The 14,310-nt window shown below is 37.7% G+C and overlaps 2 protein-coding genes across 2 annotated transcripts; both read left to right on the top strand.

The window, feature by feature from the left end:
• Window positions 1-1,351: 1,351 nt before the first annotated feature.
• LOC145907140 (uncharacterized) lies at window positions 1,352-2,301 on the top strand. The gene is made up of 2 exons (XM_082994575.1): window positions 1,352-1,914; window positions 1,996-2,301. Exons 1-2 carry the CDS (start codon window positions 1,384-1,386, stop codon window positions 2,299-2,301), a joined length of 837 nt encoding a protein of 278 aa, XP_082850701.1. The 5' UTR covers window positions 1,352-1,383.
• A 1,302-nt stretch (window positions 2,302-3,603) lies between these two features.
• Window positions 3,604-13,430, top strand: LOC145905960 (calcium-activated chloride channel regulator 3A-1-like). The gene is made up of 21 exons (XM_082993298.1): window positions 3,604-3,822; window positions 4,017-4,154; window positions 4,815-4,965; window positions 5,134-5,239; window positions 5,531-5,708; window positions 5,970-6,221; window positions 6,323-6,544; window positions 6,859-6,969; window positions 7,358-7,537; window positions 7,795-7,915; window positions 8,261-8,400; window positions 8,664-8,822; window positions 9,095-9,197; window positions 9,431-9,510; window positions 9,578-9,665; window positions 9,780-9,912; window positions 10,062-10,204; window positions 10,292-10,478; window positions 10,573-10,784; window positions 11,982-12,123; window positions 12,904-13,430. Exons 1-21 carry the CDS (start codon window positions 3,646-3,648, stop codon window positions 13,061-13,063), a joined length of 3,183 nt encoding a protein of 1,060 aa, XP_082849424.1. The 5' UTR covers window positions 3,604-3,645; the 3' UTR covers window positions 13,064-13,430.
• The last annotated feature ends 880 nt before the right edge of the window (window positions 13,431-14,310 follow it).

Genomic DNA, 14,310 nt, shown 5'->3' with positions numbered 1-14,310 from the left:
AGCAAGTATTACTTACAATAATTAAACAAATTAAACTTTCAAGTAAATCTTTCAAATAATATGATGTGTTTCATTGTAGAATGTATATCAGTATAACTTAGCTTTTTTTGTGCCTGTAATAACATTCACTGCTCAGAATTTTTTTTTAAAATAAGGCGAAGTATTTGAAGAACAAGCTTTTTTATACGAGATATTAAAATTGTTTTATTCAAACATATGAATTCATGGTTTGACTGAATTGTCGCTGGAGATTCGCTTTGCAGTTAACAGCTGTTTCCTTTCAAATTGACACGAGAGTCAGTTTCCTTTTCACAATCCTAGTGAAACTCGACTTACAGCTAAGGATTGTTAGATGCGTATAAGGTGGCAACTAAGCAAAAACATTGAAGGACCTTGCAACCAGCAAACAATTAAAATTTAAGTAAAAACAGATGATCAGAAAATAACATAGAATTACCGATAACGTGTTGTTATCAGTTGCAGAATAATTCTCGGTACACCGCCGTTTACAGCAGAAGGTAAAACACAAGCAAGCCCGAGCAGATTAAGTTGTGGTAACTGTCATTGACACCTTTCCTAAACTATCATTTGTTGACAAGCAATAACAAGTGGAAAGGAATCAAAACCCAAAACAGAAGTAAACCGCGTTTGCCGTCGCCATGACATGAAACTTTTCAAGTGGACGATTTTGTCGAGGTCGCGATAGCTGGTAGTTAACTTTCACGCAGATCACGTGACATCAATGATGTTTCTTCTAATTGAGTTATTGTCGATAAATCAGGAAACAAAAGCCCTAATTTACTCATGTCAGTGCTACAAGTTGTATCCGGCACACTTAATGGAGTACTTTTTCACAACTGGAACTTTTCTGGCCAATTTCTGAAGGCATTTTGTCGTCGTAATGTTTTGGTACCATTTACTTCCTAGCATAACAAATGGAGAATTGTTGTGACGTCATTTCAAGTGATTTGTCTTGGTTTGATTTTCAAAACAATGACAGTAAGGATGGCAGAAATAATTTGTTGGTAGACCGTCAGGTCAGAAGCCGCATTACGCTCTATAGAGCGTCTATAATCTAGTACAACGTGATGAAATACATATCAGCCGATCACTTACTTTTCAAAACTGTTAACAATAAAAATGTACATAACTGTGTTTTAACATCTGTTCTAACAGAAGAAGGTAGGAACAAAATAAGTTATGGTAACTCACAATTTGACGGCAACCAATCGCACCGGCCCTCTCCTGAAGTCTGGAGAGCAAGCCAGCTGGTGGATTTTGACTTTGATGTCGTCATATCTGGTCGTAGTTCTGGCGAACTTTGAATTTCGCCGCGTCAAGAGGTCGCATAAGGAGATCAACAAAAAGCAGCAAAAGCAGAAGATGTGGATTTATATATTCGGCGAAAATCCCATGTGTTTGGCAGCCGCAATCTTTTCTCTTTTGCGTTGCGCTATTTTGCAAATTGAGTTAAGTTTGGGCGCGAAAAGCAACACAGCCTGTACAGCATTTCACGTGTTAAACACGGCATTGAACAACCTGAACATTCTTGCCGTTTATATCACCCTGTGGACTCGTCAGCGATCTCTATACAACAACATAGCTCTTCAGTATCTCTTCACTACTTCGCTACGACTATTCAATGCTTGCGTGATATTAACTTTCCTTGTTGCCATGGTAGTTGTGACGTCACTGGTGTACGTGGGTCTTGGACTCGTGTCGTCACCAATTGGTTGCGTGTATGTTGCTATGGATGAAACTATACGTATAGCCATCATGATAATGTCGTTTGTTACAACTGTAGTCATACAGATCTGTATGCTGGTGCTGGTGCTCTACCCACTTGTACGTCACTACGGTCTGGGGTGGAACTGCCAGGGAAGGAAGGAAAGACGTGGAAGAATCAGGGTAGGTGTCAGTTGGTGCACACACTTTTTGTTTTACTTTGTTAAACGTATTTTATCGCAAGGTTTAAAAGAAACAAATTTATTTCAGGCGGTCGTCGTCCGTTTGTCCGTTTGCACTGCTGTTTGTGTGTTTTCTGATATCATACTGGGGTTGGGGGTGTCCATCTATGACTCAATGGTACACGATCGGTCGGTGATTTCATGGTTGGTGTATAACCTCAACATGACCTTGAACACAGTGGCCCTAGTTTGTTCGTTTAAAGATTGGCCCATTCGCCTGTTTCCATGGACAAAACCAGGCATGGGCCGCCGAAGCAAGCAGAATGACACGGTGAACAGCGTCGACAGAACAGAGCTTACGTCACGCATCACCATGGCAACCGGGAAGGTTTAAAGTGGCTTTGACATGACAACAATGCTAAATGATAAAAAAGCATTGCAATTTAACTTATCCATGCCTTGATATTAAGTTATTGCTTTGTATGCACAGTGTGTATGAATTGTCGCGTACAACAGAATTCCTAGGCTATATTTCATGCTGTCGTTCTATTTGCTTTTTACTGTGCATTTTTTGCATATTTGTTTGAAACTGTATTTTGCTTTGTCTGTAAAACGCTTACAGTTCAACATGAATTATTTCCATATACAGGAAAAAGTTTTGTCAATTTATGTAAAAGGACTGAACATCAGCGATCAACGACAAAATGACCCATTGTGCAGTAAAGCCAAGTATGTCATTTCAAACCATTTTAATAGTAGCGTGGGCAGCTCCACGTTCAAATTTTGTCATGTTCCACTTCAGGACGTTCCAATTCACAATCACTTCCTATCCCACGATGGCATCGATTTGCGACCCAATGTATTGACAATCGAAAGTGATTCAGTCCGAGCAGTAATGTTGACAACAGCCATGTTTAAATTATTTGGCCACTTTATTTTCAGTACAGGAATTTGTCATACCAATTCAAGTGGCCCAAGTTGCAGCGCCTGCAGAAATAAGCATTTTTGAAAGTATTATTTTGTAGTTTATCAGTCTGCAATAAGTCTTCGTACGTCTGCCTACAAAACTTATGCAAAACAATTTTTTTGAATTTTAAACATTAAGTTTAGTGTCTTTAAGTCAAGAATCCTGCAGCACACAAGAAGATTATTCCTTGGAAACCTTTTCGCCGACATTTGATTGACTGAAAAATTTACAAGGCGTCTTTTGTTTTGCTTGGTTTGTATGAGTTTGTCGTAAACACCGGATACACGAGTCGTATCGAGAATGTTTGTTTGCTGACATCTCACGTAGACTCCTGATACGATTCCATGTTGAGCACCAGACTAAAAGCTAGACATCGTTAACATACGATGTTTAAGATACAATGCTGCAAGGTTTATTGCTTTTGCAGAAATTTAAAACGTTTGAGCGTTGTGCAAGTTATCTAACCAGGCTTGGACAATTGCACAGAATTTTTCCAGCTTTTGGAAATGAGAATGTAATTGAAGTGGGGATATGTTTAGGTTTACTTAATTAAGATGCTGATTTAGAGCTTTTTTATTAAATTGGATTTGAAATGGTTTTACGGGCATATAAGCAAGTAAAGTTTAATTCACAATAAATCGCAAATAATTCTTAAAAACAAAATAAAAATAAAAAAACAGTTTAGATCTTTTATTTGACACTTTTGATGTTTAAACGGATTTTAGGTTTCAAACATTTTATGAAACAAAACAGAAAAAATAAAAAAGTGATATGCTGCGTTTTGGTTTATCTCTGTTGTTGGTGATGACGTATGTATTAGCCCACGTCATCTGCGGCGCCAAGGCGGAAGCTGAAAATGTAAAGTTGAAAAACAACTCGTACAGCGGAATAGTGATTGCCATTAATCCGGAAATTCCGGAAAATATGAGCATACTTGCACAAATTATGGTAAAGTTTATTAGATTTCGTGTGATGTGTTTTAACTCACATAAATTCTGTTCCAAGTAAAACAATGTCATTAAAAACATCCCAAATCTGTAACTAATTTAAAGCGTAATTGTATTGTTTGGACGTTGGTAAATATTGCAGTCCAAGCTTCATTTAATCAAGAAACATTTTTTCAAAGAAGTTTTTAATCACAGAGTGTTTGGGGCGAAACTTCGCAAGTTTTGTACAAAGCAACAAGAAAGCGAGCTTACTTTGGTGAAATCACAATTCTGGTGCCGAAAAGTTGGAACTCTTCCACTTACGATCGTGCTGTTTTCGAAACATACGGCAAGGTAGGTTTTTAAATCTAATGGACTCTGTTGTCGTAGTCGCGGTGCAACTGGCTTGTCTTAGTGAAACTATTTTTGGCATTGTTCGTGGTATTGAGATTAAACTAAATAATGCTACAACAAAAGCAAGGACTAAATTGATTTGGAAAGAGTCTTTAAACACATTATATTGTTAAATTTGAAATTGTGGAGATAGATTTCAATTGCTTGCCTTCGATCGCCGAAATGTATTTGTTCAATGACAACTTGTGTACGTGATCTCGTACACGTCCCAAATATCCCAACAGTATTTGCACACCACTGGCAAACTTTTTCTGTCTCGCATCACAAATGCAAACCTGCAAATACATATTCACGTTGCACCAAGCAACGGTTACTAAATACATATGAATGCTCGCAGCAATTATGAGAATGCCCATGCAGTTCCAACAATTAAGTATAAATTACGTCAAAAATTAATGCGAATGGACCGTAACAGCCGCAAATTTATCCCAAATGAACTTGGGGTATACAACGTATAGTGCTAGAATAAAACTTACATTTAATTAACATTTTACACACGGACAATAGCGGGAGTAGCAATTTTGTCTGATAAAACGAGAGGAAATAAATGTTGTTAGGTTTTTTCATAATGTACGTAGCGAATACTTCATTGTCTCTTAGGCTGACGTAATCATTGCCCCACCTAATCGTGTCCATCGAAATCGACCTTACACGGTTCAAACAGGTGGTTGTGGAGTGCCAGGGACTCACATACATCTAACACCTGAATATTTAGTGGGTGAAAAATATGTGGAAGACTTTGGACCAAAAAGTGAGCGTTTTTTTAAATGTTAAAAATTTTTCGATGCTTTTTATTTGTTGTACGTGTTAATATTCCAGTATATCTGTGGCATCTAATGTAAGTGACGGACAAGTAAAGATAAACGTTTGACATATGTTTGTGAGCGTTAAGATACATCACTATAACTTCGGAATTCAGGCAAAACGATAGTACACGAATGGGCTCATCTACGATGGGGTGTGTTTGATGAGGTTTCCGAGGATCAACCCTTTTATTTAAGTGCAGGAGGAGTTGAGTTTACCAGGTATAAAGAAATTGCTTAAGCTGTAATCTAATCCACTCACCCTTGCATGATACTCCAAAGTGATGCACAATGCCCCTTGAAGTTGTAAAAGTAATAATTTTCATAAGAATAAATTAAGTCAGATGGAAATAATTACATATTTAGCAATAACCAATCTTGGAAAAAGAAAACCTTGGAATGAAAAGTGATATGGTTTTAATTTATTTTAACTCTGATGTCATGTCGTGTTCCGTGTAGTTTTCTTTTTTGGAACAAATATGCAACATATTCTTAAGAGCAAACGTTTGGCAGATGTCCCCAGTCACTCGAGGGAGAATATCTTCAACCTAATTATGACACCGGAGAAGTTTTAGAGTGCGTGTATGACCCGGTGACGTCATTACCCAATGCAAGTTGTCAGTTTTTTCTATATGAAGATCAACAATCGGGATTGGATGTTTCTTTAATGTCTCACTATTCACCGGAAAATGTAAGTTATTTTCTTGCCTTTCTCTTTCACTTTGTTTACATAAATTTTCACTACATATATCTTGTAATTTTTCCAATATCTTGTCCTTGTTCCGGTTCGAAGCCACAATAACTCCAGATCACACGTTGCGAAGCTAATTTCTACAAAAAGCATTCATTCATATCAGTTTTTTACTTTAATGTATGTACAACCTAAACACAAGGGTTGAATTATCAAAATAGTTCCCACATCAGTTCAACAAAAGTTTTGTTTTTTCCACAGGTGGAATTTTTTTGCCACAACGACACTAACGACCCAGTGAATCTCCACAACTCAGATGCACCGAACGAGCAAAACAGACTTTGCAACAGACGCAGTGTCTGGGACGTCATGATGGATTCTCCGGATTTCGCGGGAGACAACAACCCTCCAAATCCGAACATTACTAACGTCAGGCCCATATTTCGCTTGGTTAAACCGTTTCCATTCAGAAGATACGTGATTGTTTTGGACACTTCGGGGAGCATGAGAGGAGTAAGATCGTCTTATTTGAAATGCGTGAAATCAATGTGCAAGTTTTTTTTTGTGAACTCTTCAGTAAACTTATACTTACTTTGGTTAACACTACACGACAGGATAGAATGTCAAGCATGAGACTTGCTGTGAGTCATTTTATTAACATCTTCATGGAAGCTGGAGACCATCTTGGGATTGTATCTTTCTCCTCTTTCGCGAGACAACGGTCGCAGCTGAAAGCAATAGAAACAGACAAGGATCGAGAGGATATGTCGAATCATATTCCGAAGAGAGCACGAGGGGCAACATGTATTGGATGCGGAATCAACGCTGCGTTGTCGGTAATGATTTAGGAACCTTTTGGCTCCGAATCTAACTATGAATAAGCTGGCCTGCCATGTAGACAACAGTAGCATGCTAACACTTATATATGTGACCCACTTACACTTGCCGATAAACATGTGACAAATTACTCGAAACAGTTTAATCGAATATATTCGATATGTTCATATATGTTCTGGTTTAAGGGGCGTAATGATGTGTTAACCAGGAAAATGTCTTTTTCATTCAAAATAAAACAAGCCTGGAAATATCAATATATGCTAACAACAAGGCGTTAGACTCTCAAGGCATATATGTGGAAATGTTTTTGCAGGTAATGGAGAAGTCATCGCCCGACGCGTGCGGCGACATTATCGTGTTTACGGATGGAGAGGAGACTCAAGCACCCCATGTAGCTGACGTTATAGACAAAGTTATAAACAAGGTGCTGGTTTAAATATTCCAATTTGAGAACAAAATTGGTGTTTGGTGAAGCGCACAATTATTCTATTATGATGTATTTTAGTAACTACACAAACATACTGTAGTACATACTAATTTTGCAATAATACAACAGTGCACCGTTAAATAACATTGACAGTTAACTTGAGGTCATCCTCGTTCAACGATTAAGCCCACACGACAAAAATAAAAGTCAACTTAGTGCAAGTTTGCATTAAAAATAAATCAGATTCTGGTCTAATGCTAAACCGAAACCACGTCACCGTATAATATCATTTGGTTAAACGATATTTTGAAAAGCATGCATTGCCAACCACTTATAATTCTCAAACGGGTAATGGTTAAAAATGACTGACGAAATTTATGAACAGAAATGCCGATTAAACGCCATCTTTTTCGCCAACCATGGAAATGCAGCATTAGAAAGTTTGGTAAAACAAACTAGAGGTCGATGGTTCTTTGCCAATGCGGCAGATCTGAGCAATCTGATTGGTGCATTTGGAGAACTTGCGTCCAATGACGACGGAGATGTTAAGAAACAAACTGCAGAGGTTGGACGAGAGTTCTTACTCCTATGCATAATTATTCACAGCGTTAAATTTATGCTTTACTGGCTGCTTTTTTTGAAGTTTTGTCTGGAGTTATCGAAGTCGATTTAATGGTAACCAATTTAAAGAAGAAAACGATAATTCACTTTTTAGTATCATAAATAGAAAAACACTCATGTGTGGTGCTAACGTTCCTCGATTTAAAATTACATAGACAAAATTACCAAAATTAGTATTTGACATCCACAAATGTATTAAAGGTTCATAGCTCTTCAAAGATAGTCGAAGCTGGAGCGGCATTTAGTAATGACGTCATAATCGACAGAACCATTGGAAACTACACTAAGTTCGCGTTTTCGTGGTCACAGGGTGACGCTCCTGGTAAGTTGCGTGTGCTGATCTATATATTATTTAGTTGCATTATAGTTGTTAGACGAATCAGCATGTTGGCCGAATGCGGCCCTCGGTTACTGTCTTTAAATCGGCAATATCAGAACACTGTAAGTGCTGTATAATTTAATGAAGAAACAAGATGTCAGCTGATTTGATACTAGAAAAATAAATTTCGCTTACGTAGTGTAGGCATCTTTAGTTTCTGGGAATATAAAAGACACAGTAAATGAAAACAAACGTCCTGCGATTTTTCCCGTGTCCGAGTCTTTGCTTTTCGTATTTATTATGTAGTTTTATGAGTTCAATGACGTAAATATGTGATATGAAAAACAGACGTGACCTTGACGTCACCACACCGATGTTCCTACACAACGGTGGAAAATTTTAACGGCAAAACGTGTGATGATAATCCCATACATGACGTCAATGATCGAATCAAAATAATTTCATTTGCAATACCAGGAACTGCAAAGGTAAAATCGTGTGCTTTTATTTTAAACATTTATTAACATGTGATCAAACTGAGAAATGAAATCAACTGTTTCAAGCACACCCTGCAATTTATGATGTAGTTCAGTGAAAAGAATATTGTCATTGCAACAAACTATAAGAAGCAGTTATGTGAACAGAAATTCTATTCGGATTATTATTTACGATATTTAATACAATTGCTTTCATTTAAATATGTTTGTTTTAAATTTATCAAAATATGAAATAAATTCACTTCGGTTTTCAGCCCGGCACTTGGCATTACAATGTTTCACCTACAACCACTCAAACTATAACCATAACTGTTTCATCAAAACTCAGCGGCAAGAACAATAATCCAATCGTTGTGAAAAGTGGGTCGAAGAAGGACCCAAACATTCCCGGATGTACTGTTGTTTACGCTAGGGTGAGTGACGTCATGCTGGTTTCAAGCAGTCATATTTCTGCCAATAAATTGAGTTATTATACGCGAATGTGCCTTTTTTGCATGACGAGTAAAAACCCGTGGTTAAAAAAACTTTTTGAAGTTCTTTAAAACTCTTGACAAACATCTCATTGCAGTGAAAAAGACCTGTAAATTTAACATTGCTAACAAAGACCTCTAAGTTCAACATACGTGTAATATCTTCATTGACTCTGTTGCGTCTTGACATGATTCTAAGTTGCCCGATGTTGCAGGTTACAGTAGGCGGAGTGCCACTGACTGGGCTTAATGTATTAGCGAAAATTGCAAAACCAGACGCCAGTGAAGTGAAACTCGATCTCCACGACAAAGGAGCAGGTGAAAGCTGACCCAAAAAATTGCTGCAAAAATTTGAATATTTTTTAACATTTATTAATTTTAGTTTGTTGACATTTTTGTACTAATTAGAGTTGGCATAATATTTTTCGAATTTTAAGGTGCAGGATTTGGTCATGTTTGCAAAGTTATTTATAGCCTGTCTGGACTACATTGCAATTGATTGACTAAAAAGAGGCCGAATCCCTGCTGTACAAAATCCTTTTGTTTTTCAGCTCCTGATACAAAGGCAAACGATGGTGTGTACACCAGATGTTTTAACGGGGCGAACGTTAGAGGGAGATACAGCATGAGGGCAAGTTTAATCACCACAATCGTAAAGTCCATCTCTACATCCCGATTACATGTATTAAAACTTTCAGATCGAAGTTACTGGAAAAAATGTTGAAGAAAACAACGAGTCTTTCGATTCTTTAGCTAATTTTATTCCGGGCTACATAAAAAGAAATGGCAAGTCGATAATTTTTGCTATGTTAATTGTATGTTCTGTTAATATCATCTATGTGCACATGTGTCTGACAGTAAATGACATCTAAGTGCAATGCATTTGTTGCTACATTTCAGGCACTGTCGTCCTGAACATAAATGGCGAAGAAAACAAACCACGTCCACCTACAGAGGAGGAGAGCACAGTCGACTCATCCTATATTGGCAGTTTCTCCAGAGTTTCGGCCAGTGAAGGATTTTCAGCGGAAGGGTATCACGTTGCCATAACAACTAAAATTCATATTTGAACTGTCTCCCCACGTGCACGGAAGTAGAACTGCTTGAAATTTCTTGATTTAAAAAGTTTAACTTTGAGTAAACCCTGTATCTTGTAGTACACCATTTGCTAATTTTATATAGAATCACGGTCGATCCTGACTTGGACGATCTGCCTCCAAGTGCTGTAACAGATTTGAAAGCGGAACAGAAAAACTTGACAGATCCAGAGGCGGGAATCTACCTAAAATTTTTGGCTCCAGGAGATGATTATGACTCTGGGAATGGTGAGAATTGATTCATAAAAAATTCACATTCATCTTTGCGTTACAAATTTTATCAGGCTAGCTTACACTAAACTTCATACATTTTAGCTTCCTCTTACGTCATTCGCTACGCTATCAATGACGGAGTGGCCAGGCTTTTGTCAATGGGGGAAGGAAACTTAATTGGAGACCTGGACATAATTGAGGGTGACCTTGGAAGTCCACAAGAGGCAGGAAATGAGGAAACTTTTCTTGTTCGTGTTTCCGATGTTTCCGCATCACAGGAACCGACAAAGTAAGAAGTTTTCTCAGAAAAAAAGTTTCCTAATTCATTGTATGAACTTTAAATTTTATTATTGCAAGAAAAAATACAACTTTTTTGCCATTAGGATTGGTTTTATGATAAGAGCGGTAGACGAAAGGGGAAATGAAGGAGCACCGTCCAACATCGCAATCCTCAATTTACTCACAGCACCGCCACCCGTTCCCACTCTTCCGCCTATTGTTAAACTTCCACCGCCTCGAACTACCCCTTCCCCTACAAGCCCACCAACCACCTCTCGATTAACTACAAGCACACGTGCAATGCCGGTTCCAGTTCGTAAGTCCCTACACTCCACATAATACTTAGCATTTGAAAAATCGCGTAAGAAGCTTGCTTTGTCATTTAAGTCAGTGTCCTATATTACCAAGTTTATTATCTATTTCAAAAGCATTGTGAAAAAGGTAGAAGCAATATGCCAACAATAATCAGTTTGCTGGAGACAGTTTTGAACACGGTTTGTCGGACAGCACGATTGGTTCCCAGGCATTTGCTTGGCCATAGTAGATCTGTTTACATGATCAGGACTATTAATTCCTAAGACTATCTCCGTTTACTTGATCGGGACTTCAAATAAAGTGCGATGTATGCTGACTGGCTATCAGCAGGTCCTATTAGGGTTTATCACTAATTTATATTGAAGATTGGACAAAGCAAGACGTTAGCCATATTTGATTGATACAGCAAGAGATATAACAAAAGTTGTCGTGCGTTTATAACAAAACAACGAGCAAAAGCCGTTTACTGAAAGTCCCGATCATATAAACAGGTCTAGTGTGTTCAATTGTGATTCGTCCCCGGTAGTTCGTACCTAGTTTGGTTCCTGACAGATGGACACGTCGAAACAATGTGCACAACTATTTGCATCTTATTGTGAAAGGAATATATTATAAACAAACACTTCAGACCCTTGATAGTGAAAGACACAGCCTTGCAATATTCCTTACTTTTCCGTATATTTGTCCTTTAAACGACTCTACCCAATAGTTTTAAAAGTAATTCAAAATATTTTTTTTAAGACGAAGAAGCAAATATTGGTCGAACAACCACAAATATGTTGGGGTTATTTACCCTCAGTACTCATTGTTAAAATTTTGTTAAAATTTAGCCGTTGATTTTTGGTACTCACGCAACTTTCCCAAAAATACTTCAAAATTATAAACTATGTATTTCTATGTTAAGTCCAACACTGCGATTTTGCAGACAGCTCAGAATAAAATCCATTTATATAAGTTGAAGAAACTGATGATAGCTTTGCGCGAAATACATGTTTCCAAACATCAACCGACTGAGCTGTCTGCCAGATAAGTAGTGTTAAACTCAACATAAAAATACATATCGTGACTCGGTGCGTGATCCACGGCCTGCCAGGAGATCTTGGCTCGAACTGGTCCAAATTAGTTTCTTATTCTACAAACATAATTATCAACAATATGTTTTACAAACGTCAATAAAAAAATTCCTCTTGTTTTTCAGTCAAGATGAAGCAAACTTTTCACTGCCAGAATCTTTATTGGTCGGCGTACATAGCTGCTCATAAAACAGCTTGTCGGTATCATGCTGGATCTGCGCGCTGGTATGGCTGTGTAGCAGCAAGAAGACAACTCATCTCAATGGAGTCAGTAAAAAGTTTGTTTATCATTTGAGTTCTTAGAAACCTTCTTAGAAAAGTGGTATTGCGACCATAGGCGTCGATTTAGGGGTGACTGGGGTGACATGTCACCCCTCACAAACAAACAGGGGTGACAAAGCATGCATTGTCACCCCTGGATTTCGTTTAAATGAAAAATTATTGTCAGAAAAACCACATACATTATACTATGCGTTAAGCTAGTTTCAAACGACCTTTACTATCACCGTCACAATCAGGACTAACACAAGTGTCTCGTGGATTGTTACGCAACAAAGTTACACGAAACGGAATTTGCGTCGTTTACCGATGTTTAGGGCGATACGAATGACGAAATTTTTTTTGCGTGTTTGTAAAACCTGGAAATGTCACCCTTAATATTTTACTAAACGTTAAAAAAATCGACGCCTATGATTGCGACCGCAAGTAGAACAAACCCCAGCGGTACAGGTGATAGGATTTGAACATTTCCAATTGATGCAAACACCATTTAATCTGATTAAATTTAATTAACTTGTTTCTTCTTAATTTTTGTAAAACTTTTTAAATTGCCAAGTAATAGAAAACTTTAACCAAGTAATATTGCGCGTTTTTAAACCAAAACTGCGAAAGACAACCTGGCAAACACTTTCCCTTCTATAATAATATACACACAAAGAACACTTGCTAAAACCAGGATCAGTCTGGTAAAAATACAGAATATTTATTTCACCCTATGGACATCCTAAGTGAAACACAACGCACAATAACGAAAAACATTCTTTTCAGTCCTAATTACAAGAGTACTTGCGGGGATGTCGACTACGTGACTGCTTGTCGTGAAGGCTACAACTATGCCTGCAGAAAAAGATCTTGCCACACTTGCTACTCTCGTGCCTACAAACCACATTATTCCCTTTACAGCAACAGACACTGGGGAGGAAAATAAAGTTAGCACCTGGACGTGTTGGTGGAACTTAGTGTACATAGTTTCAATTTAATCGATCGATAACGCTTTGTAATGAATTTGTGCAACGTTGATTCTGAAAGCGTGGTAAAAAATTTACAACTTACCTGATAACGAGATCACAATCTTCCGTGTATATATTTATGTTTTTATTCTTTGATAGTTAAGATAAACTCTCACATTAAAAACAAATGTAAACTACTTCAAGAGGTAATGTACTTCCTAATATTATTACAACGTAATAATGTCAGAACGATATGCAGCATGTATTAGTATGTAGATAGGTATTGCTTATGAGAACGGATTGTGCATGACAAATTCCAACGGAAATAAACTAGCAACTTTAATTATCAAAATTAGTCATGCAAACAAAAGTAAGTGATGTAAAGTAAAAAGTTCCAGTCATGAAAGCTAAAAACTAAGAAATACAAACTTCTAGGGTAAAATAAACTTGGCCGCTAGACGGCGCCTTGACACCATTAAACGTTGTCTGGGCGAGCGCTTATTGGCACCAGCATCAGTCAAGGATTGTACGAAGCTGCACTGATACTTATCCTAACAGCTGCAATGATACTTATCTTTACGCATATCCTAACATCCGGATGCAAGCACACGTGCATGAGAGATTATAGAGGAATTTTGTTGCCAATATGGGAAAATCATCACATAACAGAAATACTTTGTTGACGTATATGTCTCGCTGCAAGTACCGCCTGTTACTCCGTGCACGTATTTAAGTTTCAATTTGAGAAATAATGTCAAATCAGAGCATATTAATATTGTTTAAACGCATAACTTGCAGTAACCATCCTTCTTAAAATGGGTGACAAATTGTCATTGACATTTTGACAATGTAGGCCTGCCATGTATGAGTTTGTCAATGACAAACACAAAGATCTACCCACATGTGTTGATATAGAAGTTAAAGTAACAACGTTCTCTGTTACGTCATTCCAATTATGAGTGGGTTGTCCACCTGTTCTGACCTCTTTGTACCTTGCTTACTTCTGTGTTGTGGTTTATGGGTAAGCGAGGACAATGGTTTGAAACCACAGCAACTTATCACCTAACAATTGTGACAACCTGCGAACGTCGTTCATGTGCCTGCGTTCGGCAATTTCACTGTCATTCAGTCAAAAAAATCTCCGTATGTAAACAGCAAAGTCTTGCGGAATATGTTGTGTTGAAGATTTGTCGACCTGCGACTGGTTCAGTAGTGACAAAGAACA

Source organism: Ascidia mentula, chromosome 6 (assembly GCF_947561715.1).
Source record: "Ascidia mentula chromosome 6, kaAscMent1.1, whole genome shotgun sequence".
In the NCBI taxonomy this organism is placed as follows: Eukaryota; Metazoa; Chordata; class Ascidiacea; order Phlebobranchia; family Ascidiidae; genus Ascidia; species Ascidia mentula.
This window is presented reverse-complemented; position numbering and strand designations above follow the sequence as displayed.

Bases quoted from the DNA above. Each gene is read 5' to 3' on its own strand.
- LOC145905960 (XM_082993298.1), top strand. From the start codon at position 3,646: ATGCTGCGTTTTGGTTTATCTCTGTTGTTGGTGATGACGTATGTATTA. The intron at 6,970-7,357 runs GTGCTGGTTTAA...ATTTATGAACAG, and splicing joins TAGACAAAGTTATAAACAAG to AAATGCCGATTAAACGCCAT. The intron at 7,916-8,260 runs GTAAGTTGCGTG...TATGAAAAACAG, and splicing joins GTCACAGGGTGACGCTCCTG to ACGTGACCTTGACGTCACCA.
- LOC145907140 (XM_082994575.1), top strand. From the start codon at position 1,384: ATGTGGATTTATATATTCGGCGAAAATCCCATGTGTTTGGCAGCCGCA. The intron at 1,915-1,995 runs GTCAGTTGGTGC...AATTTATTTCAG, and splicing joins GTGGAAGAATCAGGGTAGGT to GCGGTCGTCGTCCGTTTGTC.